At 36.4% G+C, this 24,722-nt stretch overlaps 1 protein-coding gene across 4 annotated transcripts in view; it reads right to left on the bottom strand.

Annotated features, from left to right (window-relative positions):
• TRDN (triadin) overlaps window positions 1–24,722 on the bottom strand; it is a 280,530-nt gene that overhangs the window by 214,704 nt on the left and 41,104 nt on the right. For all 4 annotated transcript variants that reach the window (XM_054721940.1, XM_054721941.1, XM_054721942.1 and 1 more), the window contains exons 2-4: window positions 21,499–21,708; window positions 7,428–7,592; window positions 6,346–6,378 (exon numbers count right to left, since the gene is read on the bottom strand). In XM_054721940.1, the coding sequence (XP_054577915.1) occupies window positions 6,346–6,378; window positions 7,428–7,592; window positions 21,499–21,708 (408 nt within the window). The remainder of the gene's footprint in view (window positions 1–6,345; window positions 6,379–7,427; window positions 7,593–21,498; window positions 21,709–24,722) is intronic.

Raw genomic sequence — 24,722 nt, 5'->3', positions numbered from 1 at the left:
CACAGTCAGAATACTGTCTAGACTGATGTTTCTCAAATTTTAATGTGCATATGAGTCGCCTGGGGAATCTTCTTAACATGCAGATTCTGATTCAGTTGGTCTAGAAGGAGCCTGGTTCTGCATTTCTAAATCACTCTCAGAAGATGCTAATGTGGCTGTTCCATGGAGCACGTTTGAGTTGTGATACAAATCAGGGAGAGTCAAATACACTGGTTTTGCTGAAATACTTGGGGAAAAGCATAGTCTTCTCTCCTGCATTGCTAAAGGAAAAAACAAAACAAAACAAAACAAAACAAACAACAACAACAATATATATATATATATGCCTCAAACTTCTGGTGATCCTAATTGCCATGGAGAAGATAACCTGACTAAGAATTAAACAAGTGAAACACATGAACAAAGCAAGGTCAGGAGCAAAGGGGGGGGGGGGGTTACTAATGACGTTAAAAAACCTGTATCTAGATATCTTCGAGCCAGTTTTACTCTTGTATTTTTCACTTATTTGAAGTAATCCTATATAATAAAGAGGTAATATGCAAACTGACCATAATGCCTTCACAAGATGGCTGCCTACGACCAGGCGGGGGGGGGGGGCGGTAAGTGAGGGATGACCAAATGACTGAACAAGCAGGCTGCGTGGGGCAACCAGGCTGGTGGTGGGGGGCAGTACGAGGGTACCAGGCCTGCAGGGGGGTAGTGAAGTTGGGGATGACCAGGCTGGCAGGGGGGGGGGCAGTTGGGGACAACCAGGCTGGTGGGGGGCACAGGGAGTTGGGGGCAATTAGGCTTGCAGGGGGGCCAGTGAGGGGTGACTAGGCTGGTGGGGGGGGCAGTTGGGGGCGACCAGGCCAGCAGGGGGGCAGTTAGGGGCAACCAGCAGGCCTGCATGGGGGTCAGTAAGGGGTGACCAGGCTGCCGGGGGGGGGGCAGTTAGGAGCGATCAGGCCAGCAGGGAGGGCAGTTAGGGGTGATCAAGCCAGCATGCAGAGGCAGTGAGGGGCAATCAGGCTGGTGGGGGCGGGCAGTTAGGGGTGACCAGGCAGGCAGGCAGGTGAGTGATTAGGAGCCAGCAGTCCAGGATTGTGAGAGGGATGTCTGACTGCCGGTTTAGGCCTGATAGGGCCTAAACAAGCAGTTGGACACCCCCCAAGGGGTCCTGGATTGGAGAGAGTGCAGGCTGGGCTGAGGGGACCTCACCCCCCATGCACAAATTTCATGCACCAGGCCTCTAGTAAAGTATATTTTCCACTAAGCCAGTTTGAAATGGATTTTTAAAATATATTTTTATTTATTTCAGAGAGAAGAAGGGAAAGGGAGAAATAGAAACATCAATGATGAGAGAGAATCATTGATTGGCTGTCTCCTGCACACCCCCTAGTTGGGATGGAGGCCAAAACCCAAGCATGTGTCCTGACTGGGAATCAAACCATGACCTCCTAGTTCATAGGCCTAAGCTCAACCACTGAGCCACACCAACTTGGCTCTGTTTTTATTTTTCAAAACTTATTTTTCAGCCAGTTTTTCTAAATGAAAATACATAATCTGGAACAGGGTGCACATTAAGCCATCTGCATTCAACCTGCACCTTAGTTTATCATGATTTGAGGGAAAGAAACATACAGAGCCAGAGAGAAAAAGAGTCTGGAATACAATGGACTTGACAACTTTCCATTTATACACACCTCAATTACGTATCCAGTTTTACTTATAGGTAAGAATGTAGCAGATATTATTCTTGCTCTAACAAGAATGACTTAGAATGGTTGGGCCTGTGTTGAGCTGTCTCAGACAGCCTTTTCATTCCCCATGAGGCTGGTGCCAAAATCTGATCTCTTGCTTTCTTTGGCCTGTTCCTTCGGGCTCTGGTCTTACCCACTGTTCTTTTCATCATCCTGGTTCTAGTTTCCTTGCCTTGATGGAGACAAACTCTTTTTTTTTAGCAGCACATGGTACTCAAGTTGCCTGACACGGTGGGTCCAGAACTCACAACAGCTGCAACTACTTGGGAAGTGCATTTCTGGATCATTCACCATCTTTCCATTTACTTCTGCTTCCTCAGTCTTTTCATCCTAATGCACACCTCCAAGCCCACTGTCTGTTCTCTCTGGCTTGGTTACCCGGTCACCACTGATCTGATCAATACTGAGAAAGACAGAGTTTAAAGCACAGAGTTCCGTCTGAGCTTGAGGGCAGTATGCAACAGTGCAGCTATGAAGCTGAGCTCTGATTGAGACTTATTTAAAGAGGTCCAAAAATAAATGTACCTTCTTAACAATGTTACTGTGACCTACCTAGTAACCAATATTCTGAGGCTATGAATTTTAACAAGTTTAGTTACCTTTCCATTCTCCCTCCTTTTCTCCCCATATTTTTTCGGGCACTTAATGTCCAGCCTGGTCTAAGTTGCTGAAGCTGCCAGCAAAGATGGATGCAATGAAATCTGTGGCACGGGAACTTGTCCATCTATCTTACTCACGGTGACTCGATGCAATCTTCTCAATGGCCTAATCCTAAAGTCTTGAATATTTATGATGCTCAAATTTCCTGGCTCTTCCTTATTCACCCTGACTGCAAAGAGCTATTGTGGATTTCAATAAAGTGAGAAAAATACACAATGAAGGAACTGAGTTTAAATTTACTGGGCTCTTTTTGACCTGAGAAGCTTTAGGGCAATTTAAAAACACAACTATAAGGAGGATGTAATTTGTTTTGCTCTAAGTAGAGAAGAGACTCTTCCTCTGCTGTTGACATGCATCAGGTACAATCTTACAGAAATATCAGTCATCATATGTGGTCCTGTTCAAACTTAATGACAGTCCCTATTTCAAAGAGCAAGTGCACATTTAACAATTTAAGTGCATTTAAATAAAAATGCTTCATATAAACACCAGCAATTGAATGAACAACAAAAGCCTGATAATTTAGTTAATATAACTTAGCTAAATATTATTCAATATATCTGAATGGGAAAGAATATTAATGAAGATGTTAATAAATAATAATTTAGATGAATAAAGATCAAATGTTTCTGAGACTATCATTCCAGATTACAAAATAAAACTTTTAAACCACAATATTTAAAGCTGAAAATGTATAAAATAATTCACCTTAAAATAAGGATAAGCTTATAATATCACTACCTGAGTAATAACATTAAAAAATGCTTTTATTTTTTTAAATATATTTGTATTGATTTTAGAAAGGAAGGAAGAGGGAGAGAGAGAGAAACATCAATGATGAGAGAGAATGATCCATCACTTGCCTCCTGCCTGCCGCCCCTTCTCCCACCCCCCCCCCCCCCCACACACACACACACACACACTGGGGATTGAGCTTGCATCTCCAGCATGTGCCCTGACCGGGAATCGAACTGTGACCTCCTGGTTCATAGGTTGACACTCAACCACTGAGCCATATTGGTCAGGTGAAATCTATTTTCTTTAGTCCACTTCAACTAATGTTTATAATTACATAGAGTTTGTACCCAAGGTAGGATACATAAGATGTTTCCTTAAATGTTCATTTTCTCATGTACCTTTGTAAATAATATTACTAAAAATATATATATTCACATGATTTTAAAATCAATTCTGCTCCTAGTAATTCTTCAAGAAGATATTTGTATACATGGTTTTAAACACATACTAGTATATCCCTTAGACTATTTTAACTAATAAGCGTTACTGACATTTTTTTAAAAGTGCCCTAAATAACTATTTAATGTTTGTTTTTTTTCCTGTTGATTTAAGGAATCAAGGCAATACCTTAAGAAACAATAATTAAATAGCTTTGTGGGAATTTGCAATTTATGTTAATCATTAAATGAAACTTAATTTTAAAATATTCCCACAGGAAAATTCAAGTAAAAAAAAAAAGAAGTACAGATTCTTTATTAAATACTAGGTATTGACTCATGGAGAATATTATATTTTTATAGAATTTAATTTATGTATAAGTAAGAAATCATTATTTATTTGTTTTTCTCTTCCAATTGCAATAGACATATACACAAACAGTTACTTCCAGATAATGACTAGTAACTGATTCGCTTAAAGTTTGGCTTTGTTCTAGGCACTATTCATTAAAGATCAGATGTAAAAAGACTATGTTTCTTACCTCAAAAGACTAATAAACTAATCTAGAATCTTTAACCTAAATGTAATGGCTAACGTCTTTCTAGACTTCTTGAGTTCTCATCTTGGATTTGTGAGTCAGGAAACCTGTCTTTCCTCCTCTCCATAGCTTCATGACCACTTTCATTTTTGGATGGCTTTGTCACAGTTGTGTTTCACTGGTTTAGCTCTCTCTGGTTGGTCAAATTAATATTTTCAAAATTAACATACACTGAGTGGATTTTACCCCACACAGTGAGGTGATTATCATCTGCTCAAGCAAGGCTGAAGCTCCAAATGTGGATCCCACTGTTTGTATCCAGTGTTCTAGGGAAGATAGCAATAGAAGCCAGCAAGACCTCCTCTAAAATAAATATTCCCAAGATATCGCTGCTAAACGTGGGTAGCAATAACTAAAACATTGTTACGGTGTCAAGTCTGGTTTATGTGTTGGCATTTTCTCAGTCACACTAAAAGTACCTGAGGATAGTGTTCCTTACTCCCTATTTTCCCTTGCAGACATAATTCCGACTCTTTCCTGTAGAAATCTCTGCCCTTCTGAGGCTCTTACTTCATAATTATACCATTTTTTCCTAGCCTTACTGTGCCCATCTTTTGAATTTGTGAGCATCTCATTCAGCATAAGGATCTAGTTATTCCTGCAAGGAATTCTTATATACCACATCCAAGCATACCCAGGTAACTGTACTTCTTTAGGATCCTACACGATACATACTAACTGAATATGCTTGTGCCTCCAAGATTATTATCCTCAACACTATCTCAGCCACCGTGTCCCACCATGTTTTATTTTTACTACCTAAAAATAAAAACAATTCAATCTATATAGTATATATAAAAGGCTAAGTGCCTGTCCAGTTGCTATGACATGCACTGACCACCAGGAGACAGATGCTTAATGCTGGAGCTGCCATGATGCGCACTGGCCATTTGAAAATAAATGGTACCATGGACCTGGCACTGACAAACCAACACTTGACTTTCCCTAAGTGGGACACAGGCCCCGCACCACCCCGGAGTGATACCCCACCAAATCATAGCCAAAGCTGCCGAGATCCCATGGCGCAAAATGAGGGCCACAGCCCCGCCCAGCCCAGAAAAGGTCGGTGTGGGTGCTGTGTAATGATGTCATGTAGCAATGCCTGGCTTCCTATCCCTAGCGACTAGCCCCGTTGGAGTTTCTTCAGCCCAGGGACACGACTTGCTTTATAGCCAGATGCAAACATTTTATAGGTCAACAAATGTTTGTGTGGCGTTTTCCTGTGCCTCATCTCATTTGATCCTCACAGAAGTCCTGGGGTATGTAGATAGGAGACTTTGTAGAATCCTATTGTCTTTTAATTAGCAAGACAAGAAAGATTTAGAAAGTTTAGAAACTTGACCCTGCTGAAAAGTAGTAAGACATGGTGGAACTTGAAAATGCCTTCAGGTTTTCTCACTGTGCAGAACATAGTCAAACACTGCTACAGTTAAGTATTTTACCCTTGGTTCTCCCTGCGTAATCTACAACAATAATCTGCTTCATGTTGATATTTACTGCTGGGTTACTGACAATTACCTGAAAGAGAAGTTGGGGTGCTTCACTGGGCTGGAAAAAGTTTAGCTAAATCAGAAAGCAGGTATAATTAAGCAAGTTTATTTTATAGCTATGATATCACCAATCGCATGCATGTGTTTCAATCTGTCACTGTTGATCATGAATTTGGTTGACACTTCTATTATAAAGGGCGAATAGCGATATTAAAATATTTCTTCTAATTAATTTCCTTTCAATATGCACCAATCCGTGCACCAGGACACTGGTAATAAAATAAGAATACAAATTGAGAATCAATAAATCTGGCCATGTGGAGAATAAAGAACATGGGTAATCTTCTTGGGGCATTTCCAAGACTACAGAATTCAGCCCCCATTCCCACAATCCCAATTCACATTGGTCTGTGTGTTAGATGGATTCACACATCTATTGAAGAAGGCATCAATTAAATAATCAGCTGAAAAACAGTGGGGTCAGTTTCACTGGAAAGAATTGAGTATTTCTTTTCCTAACTATAAATCTTGATCTAATCATTAAATACTCTATATTAAAAATAAATTAAGGCTAAAACTCAAGTAAAGTATATTTAAGTTATGCTGAAGATCAATATTACCACAGAGAAAGATTTTAGTTTCAAAAGTGAAAAAAAAAACAACAAAAAAAACCACCAACCTTTTTTTTTCAAGGGAGGCTCTTCTATTTCTCCTAAACCAAGACAGAAAATAATAAATTAGAAAATCTTTTAACATAGCATAATATTGCTTCTCTATTTTCCCATTTTATTTTTTTGTTTTTAAAAAACATCTATTTGTTTTGACAATAAAAGTCCTTATATTATTTTGTTTTCAAAATTCCAGTTTTTAAATAGAAACTTTGTTTAAATACATTAATTAGACATAGTTCTACTTTTATGAGTTCAATAAAATTGTGGCAGTGATCCAAATTATATATCATAGTTCGTATATCATGTTAATTTCAGTTCTCTATTGTTCTTCTCCACCTCTCACTGGGGCCAAATACAAATTCAGTCAAAGTCATATAAAGGGCTAAAATAATAGGAGCTTTCCTGGTAGTCAAGGCTGAATACATGATGACTAAGGTTGTCCTTAAAATTTTACTAAAATGCAGAATCAAAATGCTTTGTATTTTCACATCTATTCAATAGTAATTTATGTGTAATTTGAGTTTATTTATTTTTATTTATTAATATATGAGTACATATATTAGTTGCACAATTGTCATAAAATTTAGAATGTGTCCCTCTATTCTACGCCTCCATTTAATTCAATAAATTTACTTTTGATTGTGATTTTAATAGAATTTGACTAAGAACATGACTTATGTGCATAAAACATTTATATGTATATTTAGTTTTACAGTTACTTCAGCTTTTCTAAGGATAAACTTGCAAGACAGCTATTACTTTCCTCCGAGAAACACATAAATGTTTCTATTGTGGGTTTATAGTAGCACAAAATAAGACCTTCTACTATAATGCTACTTTGATGGTAGCATTTACTATTGACATATTTGCCATAATTGCATATAAACTATAAGGTGAAAACCAAATGAGACACATTTACTGCATTTGGCATTCTGTTGATTCTCTATGAGCACTCAGAAGTACTAGTATATTCATTTTGGTTTATATAGATTGACCCAAGTTCTCATTTTTGCTTAAATGTAAGCAAACCCCTGGGATGGATATCTAAAATTGGTCCCAGCAGTTAAATATGTCTCTTTGCTCTTTGTACCTGTATCAGTGTCCTCGTCCCCATCATCATCTTCTTCTTCATCACCCTCAGACGAGATGATGTCAGACAACAAAGAAAAGAAGCCATAGACCCAGTCCGTAGTTTCCTCCACTGCATGATGTACGAATTTTAGAGGATCTGAGCCAATCTTGGAAATAGAGCTTGCTAAAAGTAATTTTAAAAGAAGAAAATTTTACAGTAATTCCCAAAAAAACTAAGAAAAACTTTTCCAGATTTGTTCTTTTGACTAAATGAATACATCAATTTTATGAATTTAAATGATCTCTTGGCTACATTTTTTTTTTTTGCTCAGAAATATAAGTTGCATTTTTTTTTTTAGTAAGCACATGTATTCAATTAAAAAGAAACATTATTGGGTAACTGTGGTTCAAATACTATGGGGTAACCAAGAATGTAGCTGCCCTTGAGAAATTTTAATCTAAATAAAAGTTTAACATGGGAAAAATTAGAACTATATTAAAATAATGTATAGTTCTGTTATCTAAATTGCAATATATATTCTAAGTTATGGATGGTCAGGAACAGATGAAATCATGGTTGGCCCATATTGTACTGGAAAACATCATGGTAAAGAAGACTTTAAATATTCAGATAAGCTCTAAGTTCCAAGTTGACTTAAGTAGCTGTGACTAAAATAAGACTGATAGGTCCATTTATTATCATTTGTGATACAGTAAGAAAAATATGGAATTGTCAAGGTAGTGATCATATTGAGCTCTGGTTAGATTCAATTTCTTTACCCTTGTTAGATATCCAATAACAAAAAATAAAAAGTCTTTGAACTTCTAATAACTTTAATGGATAAATTAGAAAACAAATGAAGTCCACAAATTTGTCCTTTTCTTTTATCCTAGGAGATATAAAGCATTTGCAGAATGAGAGATTAAATAATAAAAAATGCAAGCAATTAGACATTTTAGGTATTTTCAAAATATTATTCTTCTCATTCAAATTATAAGAAAATTTATCTGAAGGGGTAAGAACAGTGTTTAAGATCTGATTGAAGAGGTGGTCTACCCAGAAACATAGTATGCATTGCACCTGATTTTTCATCAACCTGTAATTAAATTTTAGATTTATGTTTTCCTTAATTTAAAAAACTACTTTAGTTTTTCAGACATTATTTTTTCTCTTTGATATTTTAAGAGACCAGAATTATACCAGCATATTATATTATCTAAAGGTTAAGTACTTCAAAATTAGTCTTTAACTCTGATTGTGATAGGAAGTCACGGAAAGAGGAATGAAGTGATTTTACTCATGTAATGTCTTTTGCTGTGTTGAGTATTGGAAGAATTCCAGGTTGGAAATAGGAAGATCAGAAAGGAGCCCAATGAAGTAATCTAGCAGAAAAATTACCATAATTTCTATCAGGGTTTTAACAGTGTGTGGGATGAGATGTGATCAGATTCTGAATGTATTTAAAAGATAGAATTAATAGTATAGACTGACCGTTTGCCTGTAGGGTGTGAAAAAGAAGGATACAGGATAACTACAGGTTTTGGTATAAGAAACCAGAACAATGGAAATGCCATTTACTAAAATGGGAAGAACTGGAGAGAAGCAGCAGGGATTTTAGGGGGAGCACATATGTAGTTGAGTTTCAGACTTGTCAAACTTGAGTTGCCTTTTACACATCTATATGTCATATTGTATAGCTCACTATGATCTACAAAAGGGAAGTCCTCGCGGAAGATAGAAACTTGGGAGTTCGACAGAGAATAGAAGATATTGAAAGACATGACACTGAATGTGATCAACAAGAGAGTATATCCAGGAACGCTTCAATGTTTAGAATATAGGAATAAGTCAGAGAAGGAGAGATGAACAGGGAAGGAGGGAGGGAGAGAAAGAGAGAGAGAGAGAGAGAGAGAGAGAGAGAGAGAGAGAGAAGAGGGGGAATTGAAACACAGAAAAAAAGAGCATAATGTACTAGCTGTACTAGATAGATATGAAGTGAAGAATTGTTTTGAGGATGAATGATCACTGACAAATGTAGCTGATAGGTCAAGTGAGAGTGACTTTTAGCTTTAATGATGATGTCACTGGCAATCCCAAAGGACAGTTTCAGTGGGATGCATTGAAGACCAAATGGGAATAATCTAGAGGCAGTAATTACATTTTACTGTAAAGTAAATGGTAGGAATTTGGAAATGGTTGATGGAGGACTGGAATCATAATGGGTTTTCTGTTGTTGGTACTGTTAAAGAAGGAAGAAATCTTCCATTTTTATGCTGATGGGTAAGATTCCACAGAGAGGGGGGAAATGATAGGAGAGAGAAGATTTCTGGGGAAATTTTAAATTTTATGTTCTATTTGAGGAGATTCACAACCCATTCAAGGATGACAAGTTATAAAATGCTGGCCTCAGAGAAACCTATCTCCAGGATTCAGCATCACTGTAACTTTACTCTTTGGTCTTTATTTTGCTACATTCTGGACAGTTTCGTGTGAGCAAGGTATAGTAGTGTGAATGGATAGATTAAATCTCAGAGAAAGGAAATGAATGGATTTTATCATTGCAACTGAGAATTTTAAAAGAATTATATATACGGAACTGGATTTTACTGACATCATTAAAGACATTTTAGCCCTAGTATATTTTATATCTAATGGAAGAATACTGCAAATGGGGTTTTTATGATCTGAATAGATTGAGACCATTTATCCATTGCTGTTCTTTCTAAGTGTTCACTGAGGAACATAACAATAAAATCCAACAAAATAGGCATCTGTTTAATTATCCCTATGCTTAAATGTATTATATAAACTCTGCAGACATATATATATATATATATATAGCCTGGTTTTAAAATAGTCAAATTAGGCTACTTTTATGAAGTCAATGTTGCTGGCTTGAGATCAACTTCTGATTTTTAGCCACTTAGACAACAACTTTAAAAAATGATAGATATGGACTAGATATAGACATAGACATAGATATAGATATTGAATAAGATAGCAGTCTTCAAGTTAATCCTTATTCCTTTCCTCAGACATCCAAATCATTTCAAAGGGAATAATATACAATGCAACTAAACCTTTTATTAAAGTCTTCCTTTTCAAGAGTACTCAGATAACTTTACTTTCTTACCTCTTCTGTTTCCATGAGTTAAATTACATATATCACAGTGAGGATCCTCAGATAACAACAGTAGGTAACACTTATAAAGTGCATATTACCTGTAAGATATCACTCTAAGAACTTTACAAATATTAACTTCACTTTTTCCTTTCAATAATTCAATTTGATAGCTATATTATTTTATCTCTATATTAAATATAGAAACAATGAGACACAGAGTATTTAAATAATATGGCTAAGGTTACACAGCTAGTAAATGATGGAGTCTGACTTTGTACCCTCCAGAGCATGATTTTTAGCTATTATGTTATACTGCTATCAAACAAACAATAACATGAATTCACAATTGTTTCTAGAATAAGATGTTGGATGGGAGATTCTTAGAGGGGTTTGCTTGCTGTTAAAAGGGTGAAAAAGTTGTGGCATGGAGTCAGAGAACCTGGAGCTGCTGTAGCCACGTTATACCCACACGAACTGTAGCTGGATCACTAAGAAAGGCAAAGGTTAAAAATGAAAGAACTTGAGTCCATGACATTGCTGAGGCATTGAATTATCCAATGTTGGAATAATCACCTGCTTCCAGCACTTCTATTATATGAGATAAGAAATGTTTCTCAGTGTTCAAGTACTCTTAATAGTATCTTCTTCTATTTCTTACAGAAATATATACCACCAGATGCAGGGGAAACTGCTTTAGGCTCCTTAAGATCAGTAATTGGATTCTTGACACTCATAAAAGAGTGCCAAGAGAAGCAAGAAAAAGTTTAAAGTTAAATAAGATTTTTATTTGTTCTCTGTCCTTGAAGCCACACATTATAGATTCTGAAGTTTCTAAATATACTAGGGAAATTAAATTAGTCATTTTTTCTACTTTCCTCCCAAACGACCAATTCCATGGTTTCACCATTATCTTTGACCATCAGCCTTACGTTCTTCAAGCTATATTTGACTCTTCTTTATCTTTCATATCTGGAGCAACTTCAGCAAACGATGGTTACAAGCATGGGCTCTGAGCTCAGATTGATAGCATTCAAGCTCAAGCCTCCCTCCTTGGGCAGTGCCAAACCATATTGGAACCAGAAACAAAAGGAAAAATTGGTAAAAATGATCCTGTCTTCATTTAAAAGTTTTGATATTTTGTAATCACAGTTGTTTGCATTATTTTTGAATTGTTAAATATTGCATTAAAATATCATTTATTTTAATTGATGAATTTTCTAGAACTCTTAAATTTTACATGCAAGGTAAGTTCTTTACCCACCTCAGTCTAGTCCTGGTGCTTCTCCAACTAATAGCTGTGTGATGATCAGAAAATCAGCTTTTGCCATGTTTATACAATTCATCGAGACCTCTGCTTTTTCCAAAGTCACTAAGCTAAATCAAGACCACAACGCCTCATGCCAATTATTTCTATATTCAGCCTGCTCATAATCCAATTTATAATATGCTGAGTTCTGACAGTGTTATATAGTGGCGGGGGGGGGGGGAATCTCAAAGCACGCTGTGCTTTCATTTGCTGAACTGTAAAATGACAATAAGAGTAGTAATACCTCACAAGGTGTTATGAGTATTATATAAAATAATATATATAAATCACATACCACAGTGCCTGGTAATTAATCAATGTCAATGTGAAGAAATCAGCAAGATTGTCTTTGAATCTAGAATAATCCAGAGGCTCTTCCAAGTTTGCTAGCTGGGGCTGGCAGCTTCCCCTCCCCTCAGGATCAGGCTCAGTGTATGATCTCACCTTCTCTCAGTCTCCAAATACTATAGGACTGCTGTTTCCAGTATCCTCTTGGGTGTTTGGCACTTTAATTCTGACTGTATGGTATCCATTCTCAAATAAGTTATTCTTCCCCCACTCACCCCCAGCTATAAGGCTGCCCTCCTGCTTTCCTCATCAAATTAAAGAGCAACTAAGAGAAGGGTCTCTAGATTTGCCCATCTGCATCTGTCTGAACCTCTACATGGAATAGCAGGAGAACAGGGGTCTCGGTCATCTTCTGATTCTGCTCAGGAGTCTCTGCCTGCACCGGAAGATACTTATTGAGCACAGAGAAGTAAATTCCCACAAGGCAACACAGCTACTAAATGGTGGAGCCAGTATTCTAACCCACTGTTCTGGCCCCCAGAGCCTGCATTCAACTACTTTGGTTCTTGTCTTGAAAGTCGTGTATTTGTTTTTCTTGTTTTGTGTTTTGCTCACTTGTTTATTTGTTTTTGATTGCTATATATGCTTAGCAAATACTTTTTGTTTAGATCATACAAATTCTATTGAATGTTACGTGTCAGGCAGTGAGCAGGGAGATAGACATATTTAGATGAATAAGACTATTTTTACCTTTGTGATACTTATGGCCTAATCAGGGAGACAGAAGTTTAAAAAGTATTATAAATGTGAAGCCTATCACTATCAATGTCATCATAAACTAATATTTTATGAAGAAATGCTATGCACATTACTCAACATTCAGAGTGTAAAACAATTCTACCACCCTTCCCTTTATTTAATCATTTATGCATCATTATTTTACATTAATATTGATTCAAATGTTTATTGAGCTCATATGTATAAGCACTAGAAAAAAATCAAGTGAATGAAATAGATAAAGCTATTCGCTATTCTTTTTACAAACCTAGCAGGTCAGTGAAGAAAGATATTAAATAAATAATCAGACCCAATTAAATATATACAACTTGGAATAAATGCTATGAGTAAAAAGTAAAAAAATATATAATGAGGAATTATGATAGAGTGACGTGATTTTTATAGAAAGTTCAGGAATGATTCTTTTTAAGGAAATGAATTTAAACATAGCACTGAAAGATGTATAACAGCTGGTCTATCAAAAAGTGAGTATTAACATATGCTATGATTTACACTTGCGGATATAGATGGATATAATTATAAATCCCAATATAAGCTCTCATTTGCTAAGGTTTAAGCAAGTGATCTAGAGCATTGGTATCATACTTTTAGGCTTTTTGACCTCAAATTGACAACCAGCAAAAAACCTGGGGTCCAACACAGAATTATCAACTTTTGATTTTATAAATATAAATAAATAAATAACATTAAAAAACAGTGACAAAAACAATATTTGTCGTTTTATCATAATTTCAAAAGAGACTTTTAAGACCAAAATGCAGGAACAATAGAATTAATAACATTTCTTTAAAATGAAAAAATTCTTTTCTTTCCTCCCCTCTTGTTTCATGAAGAATCAACCAACTTTGATTAAGGTCTGGGAATCATTGGACTACAGAGCCTCCTGCTTCCCCGAGATATTTATAAACAGGGAAATGCGTAATGAAATGCATTTTCTTAAGTTTAGTGACCAAAAGGACCAAACAGTCCTGGAACATTGAACAGAAAATGTGGAATATGAGATAAGACTTGAATCAGAATGAGAAGCACACAAAATGTTAAATATTCTTGAAAACTCAGTATACATGAGAACTGATAAAGTCTAAAATGGAGCATGCAGTGTCTCAGTATTCCAAGTCTCCTGAAATGTAATAACATATTCATACATATACAGTCACACAGACATCTCTATAAACACACACACAGATACCTATAAAAAATACATATATACATACCTGTTAAATGTTCAATTTACACATTGTGATTGACTTTGGGTCTTACCTGAATCATTTTACCCCTCTAAACTTAGTCTGACAAACAGTGCACCTGCGTAACTGGGCTAAGTGCCAGGGGAAAAGAATCAGGGAAATTAATTTCCAAGAGCAGTAGATAAATGGCACACCTCATTAGAAAATCTATTTAAAAGGCACATCAGGAGCTGTCTGCTAGACTTTCATAAGAAATTGATGCTTCCTACCATCATGTCCTTGCTGGCTCTCTTCTCAAATTACTGATCTTACTTCCTGGTAATAAGATTCAAATTCTAGTTACATTTAATGAGTGCCTCCTATGTGCCAGGCACATATGTTTTACATAGATTAGCTTATCTAATTCTTACGGAATTGTTTTGAAATAAGTATGTATTGTGGAATGCATGCAAAAATTATCAAATGTTGTTTGAGACCACCTGGTATTGCCATATAATGATTTTTCCCTTCTTATGAATGAGGATGCTAATAAATGATGACCCTCATTCTTAGGCAAGAAGAGCCAAGAGTTACTGCTTTTATTCCTTGTACATTCTGACCTAGAGGGAAATCAGAACATCCACTAATGCCTACATTTATGATCATTTCTCTTGAAATCCTATTTGTTTGTAGGTATTGCTTAGAGAAAAAGTTGTCTCTGTGTAAATAAAGCAAAGAAGTTGTAAGGAATTTCAACCAAATCCCACAAATTTTGGTCCTGAAAGAGTTATTAAATTATTGGGGCACCCCTGTGATTTCCGGAAGGGCTTCCTGGCTGGTTTGCAGAAATTCGGGGCCAAGACCTCTAGCAACCTTTGTGACCCCCGAGCCTCAATTACTAAAAAAGTAAGGTTGTCCTTCCTCTTCCCTCCACACCTCCTATCACCCTTAACTTGGAGTTTCTGAAGACATTCATCTTCCAGGAGAGAACTAAATGCAGGGTGGATAATATCTGGGCAATGAGGCATCTTGCTTTGTGCCTGTGGTCCTGAAATAAATATTAATAGCTATTCATTTCACTTTCACGGGTATCTCTGTCTTGGATGATAAATTATAGTCATCCTACATGGTAGCTTTGCATGCTGTCAAATCACTAAGCTGGAACTACATGTCCCAGAATTCCTTTACAAGTACTTTCCAGGTAAGTTGTGCACAAGAGAAATTTGTATGAGTTTTTGGGAGGTAAAAAGGAAGTACTAAGCCATTGTTTATTCTCTGAAGGTTGATGTAGGGCAGGTGCTGTTGCAGCTCAAGCACATTATCTCCGATATGCTGGCTGACCCTGACATGCGGCAACAGACCTCAGCGTGTCAGCCAGTTGTTACTGGATCGCCTCCTTCAGCATCTCCAAATCCTGGCCAGGTGTTTGTGCAGATTCCTTGGTGAAGGCACCAATTTATCCTGCAGCTCACCCACATCATCGTGATTTGAGGTGGTGTGAGTCAAACAAGGGTTCCATTTTGTCCTTGTCAGTTCTGGTTTGTCCATAGTTGTCCCTATTCTATTTCTATTTCTGCCCTTCCCAATGACGGGGTTCAGCACACCATATCCTAAAATTTGGCACCTTGGCATACTGAATTTATTCAACTGAAGGAATTTGAGGAATGGCAGATACTAGAAGGACTTTCTGATCTTCCCCTAAAGCAGGTCATAAACCTGCTTTATGGAAAGGAGCATCCTTACTTCCCTGAACCAGAGGAATTGAATGAACAGGTCTTGCTGTTTGCCCCAATTTACAACACTTAGCTCGTAACTCTTTTGTCCTATCACATTTCCCCACCACTTTTCACTCTTCATCAAACTTAGGATATAAATGTTTAGGTTTAACTGCTTCTCAAGACCTTTCTTTCCTTATGAAGGCCCCAGCGTCACATAAAACATATGTCAAATAAATTGGAATGCGTTTTCTCTTTTGTTAAAGGGACCCCAGCCCAAAATTTAGGAGGGTAGAAGAAAAAGATATTCTTCCTTTCCTACACCAATTTGCTCCTTGCTGACTTCCAACCCAGCCCGGACACATTGCAAATGCCTTCAAAAGTCATATAAAAAGTCCCTTATTCTGTATCACTCATAGTGATTCTACTTAGAGCAAACTCTGACAGATATACCACAGTGTTGGTTGAATACACTTCGGACATTATACTTAATAAAAAATGAAGGGTGGGCAAAATCTGTTTTATAGTATCTGTTTTGGTGTCCTATAATTTGTCTTATTTGATAACGAGAATCAAAGTCACAAATTTTGCAAACCAGAAAGCAAGGTGCTATCTGCATTCCACGGACAAGGAAATGCAAGTCCCTAGTCATATTTATCTTGTAGGTTTTAGAGCTGGGGAGTGAACCCAAGATTTCTGAAAGAAGCACTTAAACGCCAACACCACAAATGCCTCATAAGCAAATTATGTACAGGTAAGTCAGATCAAATTCAGAAAAGAAGGAATTGTGAAGGTTGCTCAGTACTTATGAAAAAATATTTTTATTTCCCTATGAACAGTTTTTAATATCTTCAAAGCCTTTACCTACTTTTCTAAAGTGCCAGAGAGTCATAGAGCTCAAGGACAGCTGCCTTTACTGTTTGGCCTTCAGAGGTATTTCCAGTGTGTTTCCTTCTACCACTAGCCTTGCTTTTTAAGCATTTGCAAAACGTATTTCAAAGATTGTTATATAGAAAAGATTCATCATCATAACAATATTAATTCCTAGTAAATGTTTGAAATGCATCAATTAAAACACGATGGAATACTAACACTGCTGTAAAAAAGAAGGAATTCTTACCATTTGCAACAGCATGGATAGAACTGGAGACCATTATGCTAAGCGAAATAAGCCCATCAAAAAAAGATAAATATCACATGATCTCACTCATATGTGGGATATAATGATCAACATAATTTGATGAACAGGAATAGATCGATCTAGAGACAAATGGCAGGGGAAGGGAGGGTTAGAGAGCAACCAAAGGACTTGTATTCATGCATATTAGCATAACCAATGGACACAGACATGGGGGCGGTGGGGGCTTGCCCAGGGTGGGAATGGCTGAGGGGCGGGGAGGGCATGGTCAAGCAGGGAAAAAGGAGACATATGTAAAAATTTAGAGATAAATAAATAAAATACTAATAATATTCAAAACATAAGAATAACTTTTACATTTTGAAACTCTTGAAGCAAATGATTTTATTTCTGTGAAAAATCAACATAAAAAAGGCAGGTTTGAATTTGCTAAATAGAGCAAAGAAATTAGAATTGCAATATGAATGGATGTGTCCCATCCAACCAACCAAAGATTAATATGAGTTTTTTGTACTACAATTATACAAATGCTTTGAGCTTATATTCCTTGGGTTCCAGAAATTGATCATTCAAAATTCAATTATCTAAAACTATTTGAACTTCTTATTTGAAGAATTTGTACATTTCCCTTATAAAATTTCAGCTTTGTAAATTTTTTTTTCATTACAAATCCATTGGTAAATATTTACTTTCCTAGATGTGGCCTCATGAGTTATCTTACCACATCACCTTTTTGTTTGAACCTATCATAATTACAGAATCTTTTTGTCAACTAGAGTATTGGATGGCATACCATGTATGTAAACATTTATCTAAAGGTGTATAACTTAGCAAAGTAATTTTCTGAAGGTGAAATATGTGGTAGTCAGCCTCCCAAATGGCCCCCAATGATGCTATGCTGGTACTTACACTCTTGCACAGTCTCTTCAAACATTAATTGTGTAACCAAAAGGATTTTGTAGGGGAAAAAGTGTGTGATTTTAAGCTTAGGGCCTAAGAGGCATTGTGGTGTCTACCTTGCTCTCTCTTGAATCATTCATTCTGGAGGAAGCAGCTGCCATGTTGTGAGGACACACGAGCATTAATGGGCAGCCATGTGGGGCATCTTACCAATGGCTCTAAAACCCCAGAAATCATTCAGCCCCAACAAATATCTTCACTGAAACCTCAAGGCATACCCTAAGCCAGAACCACCCTGTAAGCCATTCCCAAATTCCAGACCCACAGAAAGAGTGTAAAATAAAAAGCAGTTATTGTTGTTTTATACCACTTACTTTTGAGGTAATTTATCATGTCACTATAGATAACATTACAAAACATAACAAACAGCATTTCATCTTATAAGCATTTTACTATTTTTACAATCTAATTTTATCAAACTTAATAATTTTTAAAGTTGTTCAAAACTGTCTGGCTGAAATGACGTTTTTATGGCATATTGTTTCTTCATAATATAAAAAGTTGTTTCAAAATCCAAATGTCAGGATCATTCATTCCTTTAAGCAACATGTAGCAGAACACCCACTGTGTGACAGGCACTCATATACAGAGATATATAAGACCGTCTCTTCCTTGGATAGGTTTACGTTTCTGAGTGAGATAGGTAAGTGAACAGATCCCTATAATACAATGTGTTAACTGATTTAATACAAGTGTCCGTAAGATATGAAGGAACGAAAACATGGTACAGAGGATTCTTCTTAGGATGTCTGAGAATGTTTCATAAAAAAAGGGGTGAATAGAATTTCTCTAGATAGAAGATTAAGGAATGAGTCTCTACCAGTGAAATTCATATTTATACAGTGTTTGTGATAAACTAGGTTTTGTTCTAAGTACTTTAAATATATTCACTTATATACTTTTCTTAATCTTTTTACACAGGTACCATTATAATCCCTGCTTTATAGGTGATGAAACTGAGACAGAGAGAGGCTGAGTGACTTTTCCAATATCCCACAGCTAGAAAGTGGTAAGGTCTGGATTTAATACCAGGGAAATCCAACACCAGAGTTCACATTCTTAACTATTTTAATACACTTTCGGCTGTCTCAGTGGGGCTGGGAGAGAGGAACAGTATAGACAGAGGCACTGAGCAGTAAGAGTACATTTTTCTAGAGAAAGTAGTTATATGACTGGAAAACAAGATGCATGAGCTGAATTACAGGAAGAAAATGAAGAACTAAGCCAAGGATTTAGTCAATATCATGTCAAGGAACTTGCACTTAGGCAATAGGAAATAGTTGATGAAAGTTATGTGTTATGAGGATACCTTTGGAGCAATGTTAAAGGGGAGAGACTGGATGAGGGAGACAAGAAGAAACTGCATTAACACCCCGAAAAGAGAACCAAGGTCTGAAGTGTAGTAAAGGAGAAGGGAGCAAATGTATGAGACACAGAGTAGCCGCCATGGAGCATGGTGACTAATCGGATGCCATACAGATTTAAGAGATGACGTGCAGGTATCTTTTTATAGGGAATGGATAGTGGATTAGGTCATTAATAAATATAGAAAGCTGGAGGGGGGGGACCTCAGATAGGAGATGTGCTTAAAAAAACACTTCTTAAAAAAATAAATGAAGTTGTAGTAATACAGAGGCTATTTTTTCCCTATCACATGAAATGCCAATCACATAGGCATTATCCATAGCACCTAATTACAGTGGTCCAAGGGACGTCTACAGTGGATTAAAATTGTGATTTTTTCACTTAAGTAATCTAACCTGGAAGACTAATAAGTAGCTGCTCATTCTATGTAATTAAGAACAAATTGCATTCAACAGAAATTTCTGTAATACACTTTTAAATTATTAACTTTACAAATATTAGATTCACATGCAGTTCTTAACATGTACTGTAAGCATTAAAGAACTATATTTTATTATCATATTTGGTTCTAAAATTTAAATGAATGAAAGCTTAAGAAAGGAAAGAAAAGATGAAATGTTACAGTTAATATAGGCTCAAGGGAAATAAAATCTTCTAGAGTAATGTAATTAATTGTTTTTTATTTAAAATTCTAGGTCAGAATTTTATATTATGGGCAGTTCCAGTGTGTATTCTTTTAAGAGTTTAAATTCCACAATATAACAAAATTACAGCCTACTTAGAGCAGAGGTTCATGGCTTTGGGTGAATAGCCTTTTTTGCTCAGGTTGACACCATGGACATATCTCTAGCTGCTAGCTGATGCTTGCTTTAGCCCAGCTACCAATGTTGCAGGTGGGCAGGGTCATCTCAGTCACACCTCCACACCAGTAAACCCAAATGACAGAATTTTACAACTTTGCAAATGTATATTTGTATTTCTTTTAACAGCCATTTTCTGGCACATATAATAAATTCTTGATAAGTAATTGTTTAATGCATAAAAGACTATAATGAAAAATAGAGGGTCTTTGAAGATATAGAATGCAACTTACAGAGATTATAGCTTCTGGATCCTACTGATTCATCTACTACTGAGGAAGGGAAAATGGGGATGGGGGGTGAGCAGTACAAATATGAATAAGTGCTCTAATAGATTAATGAAATGTTTTTCCTTGTGGTAAAAAGTGATAAGCAAAAACTCATTCACCTGTTTATTTATTATTTATCGAATGCCTGAGTAATTCCTTCATCAAGGAATGCACTGTCAATATAGTGTATCAGTGAGAAAATAAATATAATTTTAAAAATATAAAAAAAGACTTTTAACAAAGAGATGAATGATATACTCAGAGATTGAATTGTCATAATGAAAATTTATCTTCACTTGTGTTTTTCCTATTTTACTGCAAAACACATGGACATTCAAGATATAATATCTCATTATAAGCCATTCTGGGAAAACCCTTTTAACACTATTTTCAAGAACTCAAAATAGGATATTTTGATGGGAGGAGCAAAGACTATGTCTGAAAAGGAAGCTTGAAGCCACATGATAGGGGTGGGGGGGGGCGCTTAAAAATACTTTACACTCTTTTCTATTTGTCCAAAAGCTTTTCATTTTCACCCAGCTGTTGTGGTTCAGTGGTTGACCCATGAGCTAAGAGGTCCATGGTTTGATTCCTGGTCAGGGTATATGCCCAGGTTGTGGGCTCGATCCCCAGTGAGGGGGATGGTGCAGGAACACCCAATTGATGTTTCTCTCCCATAGATGTTACTATCTCTCTATTCCTCTCCCTTTTTCTCTCTCTAAAATCAACAAAAGCTCTTCATTTTGTTTTATATTACTTACTGTAAAATCCACAAATTATCTTTTATTAATGGTTGATAAAGTTCCAGTTCCAAAACTAAGAACACCCAACCTTTTTAACCATTATATTTATGAGATTGTAACATTCAGCCTTTGTTCAGCTCTACAAATAAGAAAATCTATTTCATTTGAAATCAATGAGTATACCAGTCAAAGAAGGAGAATAGAAGGAAAAAAAAAAGAAACTAGACTTTGGTGACCTAAAAGCACATTTGTGGGGTGCTTTATTTATCACATTAAGATGGGATGAAGAGAAACAAAGCCAGAACTGGGGAGAACAATGTTTCTATTCATTAAAAAGCCAAATTTCATGGATCTTACCTGAAAAGTTTTTATAATCCACTAAATCAAACATCACAACGGCAACAGCTGACCACGTGATGATCAGAGCAATGACGAGCAGCCAGGCTGCCGGGGAGCTGAACGTGGTCACAATGTCTTCTGTGACTGTCCTCTTCAGTACTTTTCCAGGGGACTTGGGCACGGATCCATTCTTGTTGTCGATAACAGTTGTAGTGGTGGATGCATTTCCTAAGCAAGCATTCAGAAAGGAGAATTACAATTTAGAAATTCACATCAAATGTTAATGACAAAAAACAACAACATAGGTTATGCAAATACAGTATATGTAAGTGGCTTATATCATTTTCTCTAGTAGAACACACCTCTTTAGTGGCAGGACCATACCTCGCTGTCCACTGCCACATCACCTCTTCCTCAGCATTCACCTTCCTGCCTGAAACCCATATGCCCTTAGAATCAGCATGCCTTGTCTCCCAAGTTCCATAAATGCTGCCATCAAGGTCACAGACCTTACCATCATCTTGAATTCATTTTTGCTTTTCCCTTACCATCTCCAAAACCACTACATTGTGGGAAATGGGCATTTTTTAGTCAAGCTGCTTTTTAAAACCCTTTTTCTTTATTTAGGCTCCTATGCCAGTTCTGAATGCAAGCAAAAGCATCTCCTCTGGGAGAGAAACAAAATCTGTAATAAAATAGTTTAAATGGATGAAATTCCTTCTAGATATCCTGGTTTAACTACATACCTGACCCTTTTATTGAGGCCATTCATTTTTATTTGTAAAGGGGCACAGAAGATCTAAGAGAACAATGTGGGAAAATCTTACATATAGTAACCTTTTTATTCCTGCTTTCAAGAGTCTACATGTTCCTGAGAGAAAATTTTAAAAATATAAAAAATAGATAAATAGGTAAATGAATAGGGGATCCTTTATAATCTCCCCACCCAGGAACAAGCAATACAACTATCCTGCCTAATAAAAGGGCAATATGCAAATTAACCATCACTCCATCACAAAGATGGCAGCACCCATAGCCACAAGATGACGGCGCCCAGTCTTCTCAGCCCCGCTGGGGTCCCCTAGTCCCAGGGGGAGGGGGTGAGGCCACTGAGAGCAGGAAGCATTTCGCCCCTGGCCATGGATGGGCCTCTGGGCAGCAGGCGCGGAGTGGCCAGGCCCCACAGAGAGCTACTGGCACAAGGATTCGTGTGCAGGGCTACTAGTTTTTAGATAAAATGATAAATCTAAGCCCATGTTTTTAAAAGATTAAAAGGCTGATGTGGAACATCAGTATTAAAATTATTTAATTAGGATTTTAAAATGACTTTAGGTAAAAATTTGCAATCGTGACAATGAAACTCCTTTCTTTTCTGAAAAACTACGTGAATATATATCCCAAGTTCATGAACTCAATTTGGTTGAAATGACAGCAGGATGGAAAAATACCTTTGAAAACAGATTTTACAGACTGTACTTGAGATGGTGCTCCAAGAAGGAAAAATTAGAAAGAACTCATATCATATCCTCTCATTGATTTTTGTGCCAAATTCCCATCACTTCTAATGGCAGTTCTGAAAATGGATGAATGATAGGAGTGCTTTGAAATGTGATTTAAGACCCAAGTGGGGCTGCAAGTGAATCAAACCTTTGCAATAGTGATTTGCAAGAGAATAAGTGAATTATAAGTGTTTAAGAGAGGCCCACCTGAAAGTTGATATGTTGCTAACTAATCTCCAGTTTTTTAACTTCTGGAAGGCTTCCTACTACCGCTATGTGGAGAATACTGGGAGAACTGCTTTTGCACTTCGGATTCACTTCAGTGTACTGTGTATTTGAGAGTATTTCTGCAGACAATATGATACACACCTGCTTGGTATCTTGAAACTGAAAGAATAAATTTACAGAGATTTGATAGAAATTAGCTGAATCCTTGTCACATTTTTAAAAATCAGAAAAATTTATATATATATATATATATATATATATATATATATACACATATGTATATGAATTTCAAATTTTATTTTACCTTCTAATTCTGCCAAAACAATTGTTACAATATTTTAAATAGTTAAAAATAATATGGTAAATTATTTTTTATTTTTTATATCTTCTTTGTCTTCACATCCTCATAATTTCTACTTAGGAATTAATGAAGACTCAAAGGTGACAAAAGTATATTTTGAGTATCAAATGCAATACCACAAGCACTGTGAAACTTATCTTGCTTACATAAAATATATCTTGCCTTTGTTATGAAAACACACGAAGTTGTACTTTTCATGTTCCATTCAAATTTACTACAGAAGCCACAGAGCCAAGAGGAATAAAATCGAGGAGAAATAAATTGCCTCCTCTGACAGCTGGTCAAGATAAATGCAAAGAACAGTGCGCAATCTGAGATTACTTAATATTTGAGAAGCCCTTTGAAGATGACAAGAGCTAGTTATAGATTTGGCGGAAAAACACGGGAGGTAAATACTACTGAGCAATTTGACATGGACCTCGCTTCTTGAAAGTTGGTGTCTCAGAACAGGAGTAGAGCAGCTAGGCTACGTAACAGTACTTTCCATCCCTGCATTTTAATTCTATTGCTTCGCATTTTATACAAATAATTTTGATTGCCAGGAAGCCAGAATCAGCTTCAAAAGAAGTGGGGATCTGGCTGCAAGGCCTCGTGACTCCGTCCATAAAGTAAAGTGGACGGCTCGTGCAGTGGTTCCAAAGACCAGCTTCACCGTCACCTTATGCCTGGAAGGATAAATCATATGCCTCCTGGAAGAAGTCACTTAACCTCATCATGCCTTATTAATCAGAGGAGGAAACTGCCAAGTGCATTTGCCCATTATTATTCCTACGGGATACTGGCAATACAATCTCTTCCAGGATGTTCAAGGAGAACACTTATATTCTAGAATGGTATAAATAAAGTACTCTATCCTCATTACATAAAAGCATTAATTCTGAAGTGTATATTTCACTAGGTGATGTGGTTTCTGGAATACTTAACCAGTATATTTTTTCTCCAACAATTAGAGAACAAAGGAGAGAGAGTATGTGCTATCATGATATTATAAAAATATATTGTATTCCAAAATTGTGTTAAGAATCTAATTCCCAATTATAAGTAAGAATAATATTTGATATATTTTTAAAGTATGCCAAAAAAGTGCATGTAAAATAAAAATGTTGGAGAAACTATTTCAAAGATCTTTTGGCAAATGTAGTTGAAAAGTAAAA

Source organism: Eptesicus fuscus, chromosome 10 (genome assembly GCF_027574615.1).
Source record: "Eptesicus fuscus isolate TK198812 chromosome 10, DD_ASM_mEF_20220401, whole genome shotgun sequence".
In the NCBI taxonomy this organism is placed as follows: domain Eukaryota; kingdom Metazoa; phylum Chordata; class Mammalia; order Chiroptera; family Vespertilionidae; genus Eptesicus; species Eptesicus fuscus.
This window is presented reverse-complemented; position numbering and strand designations above follow the sequence as displayed.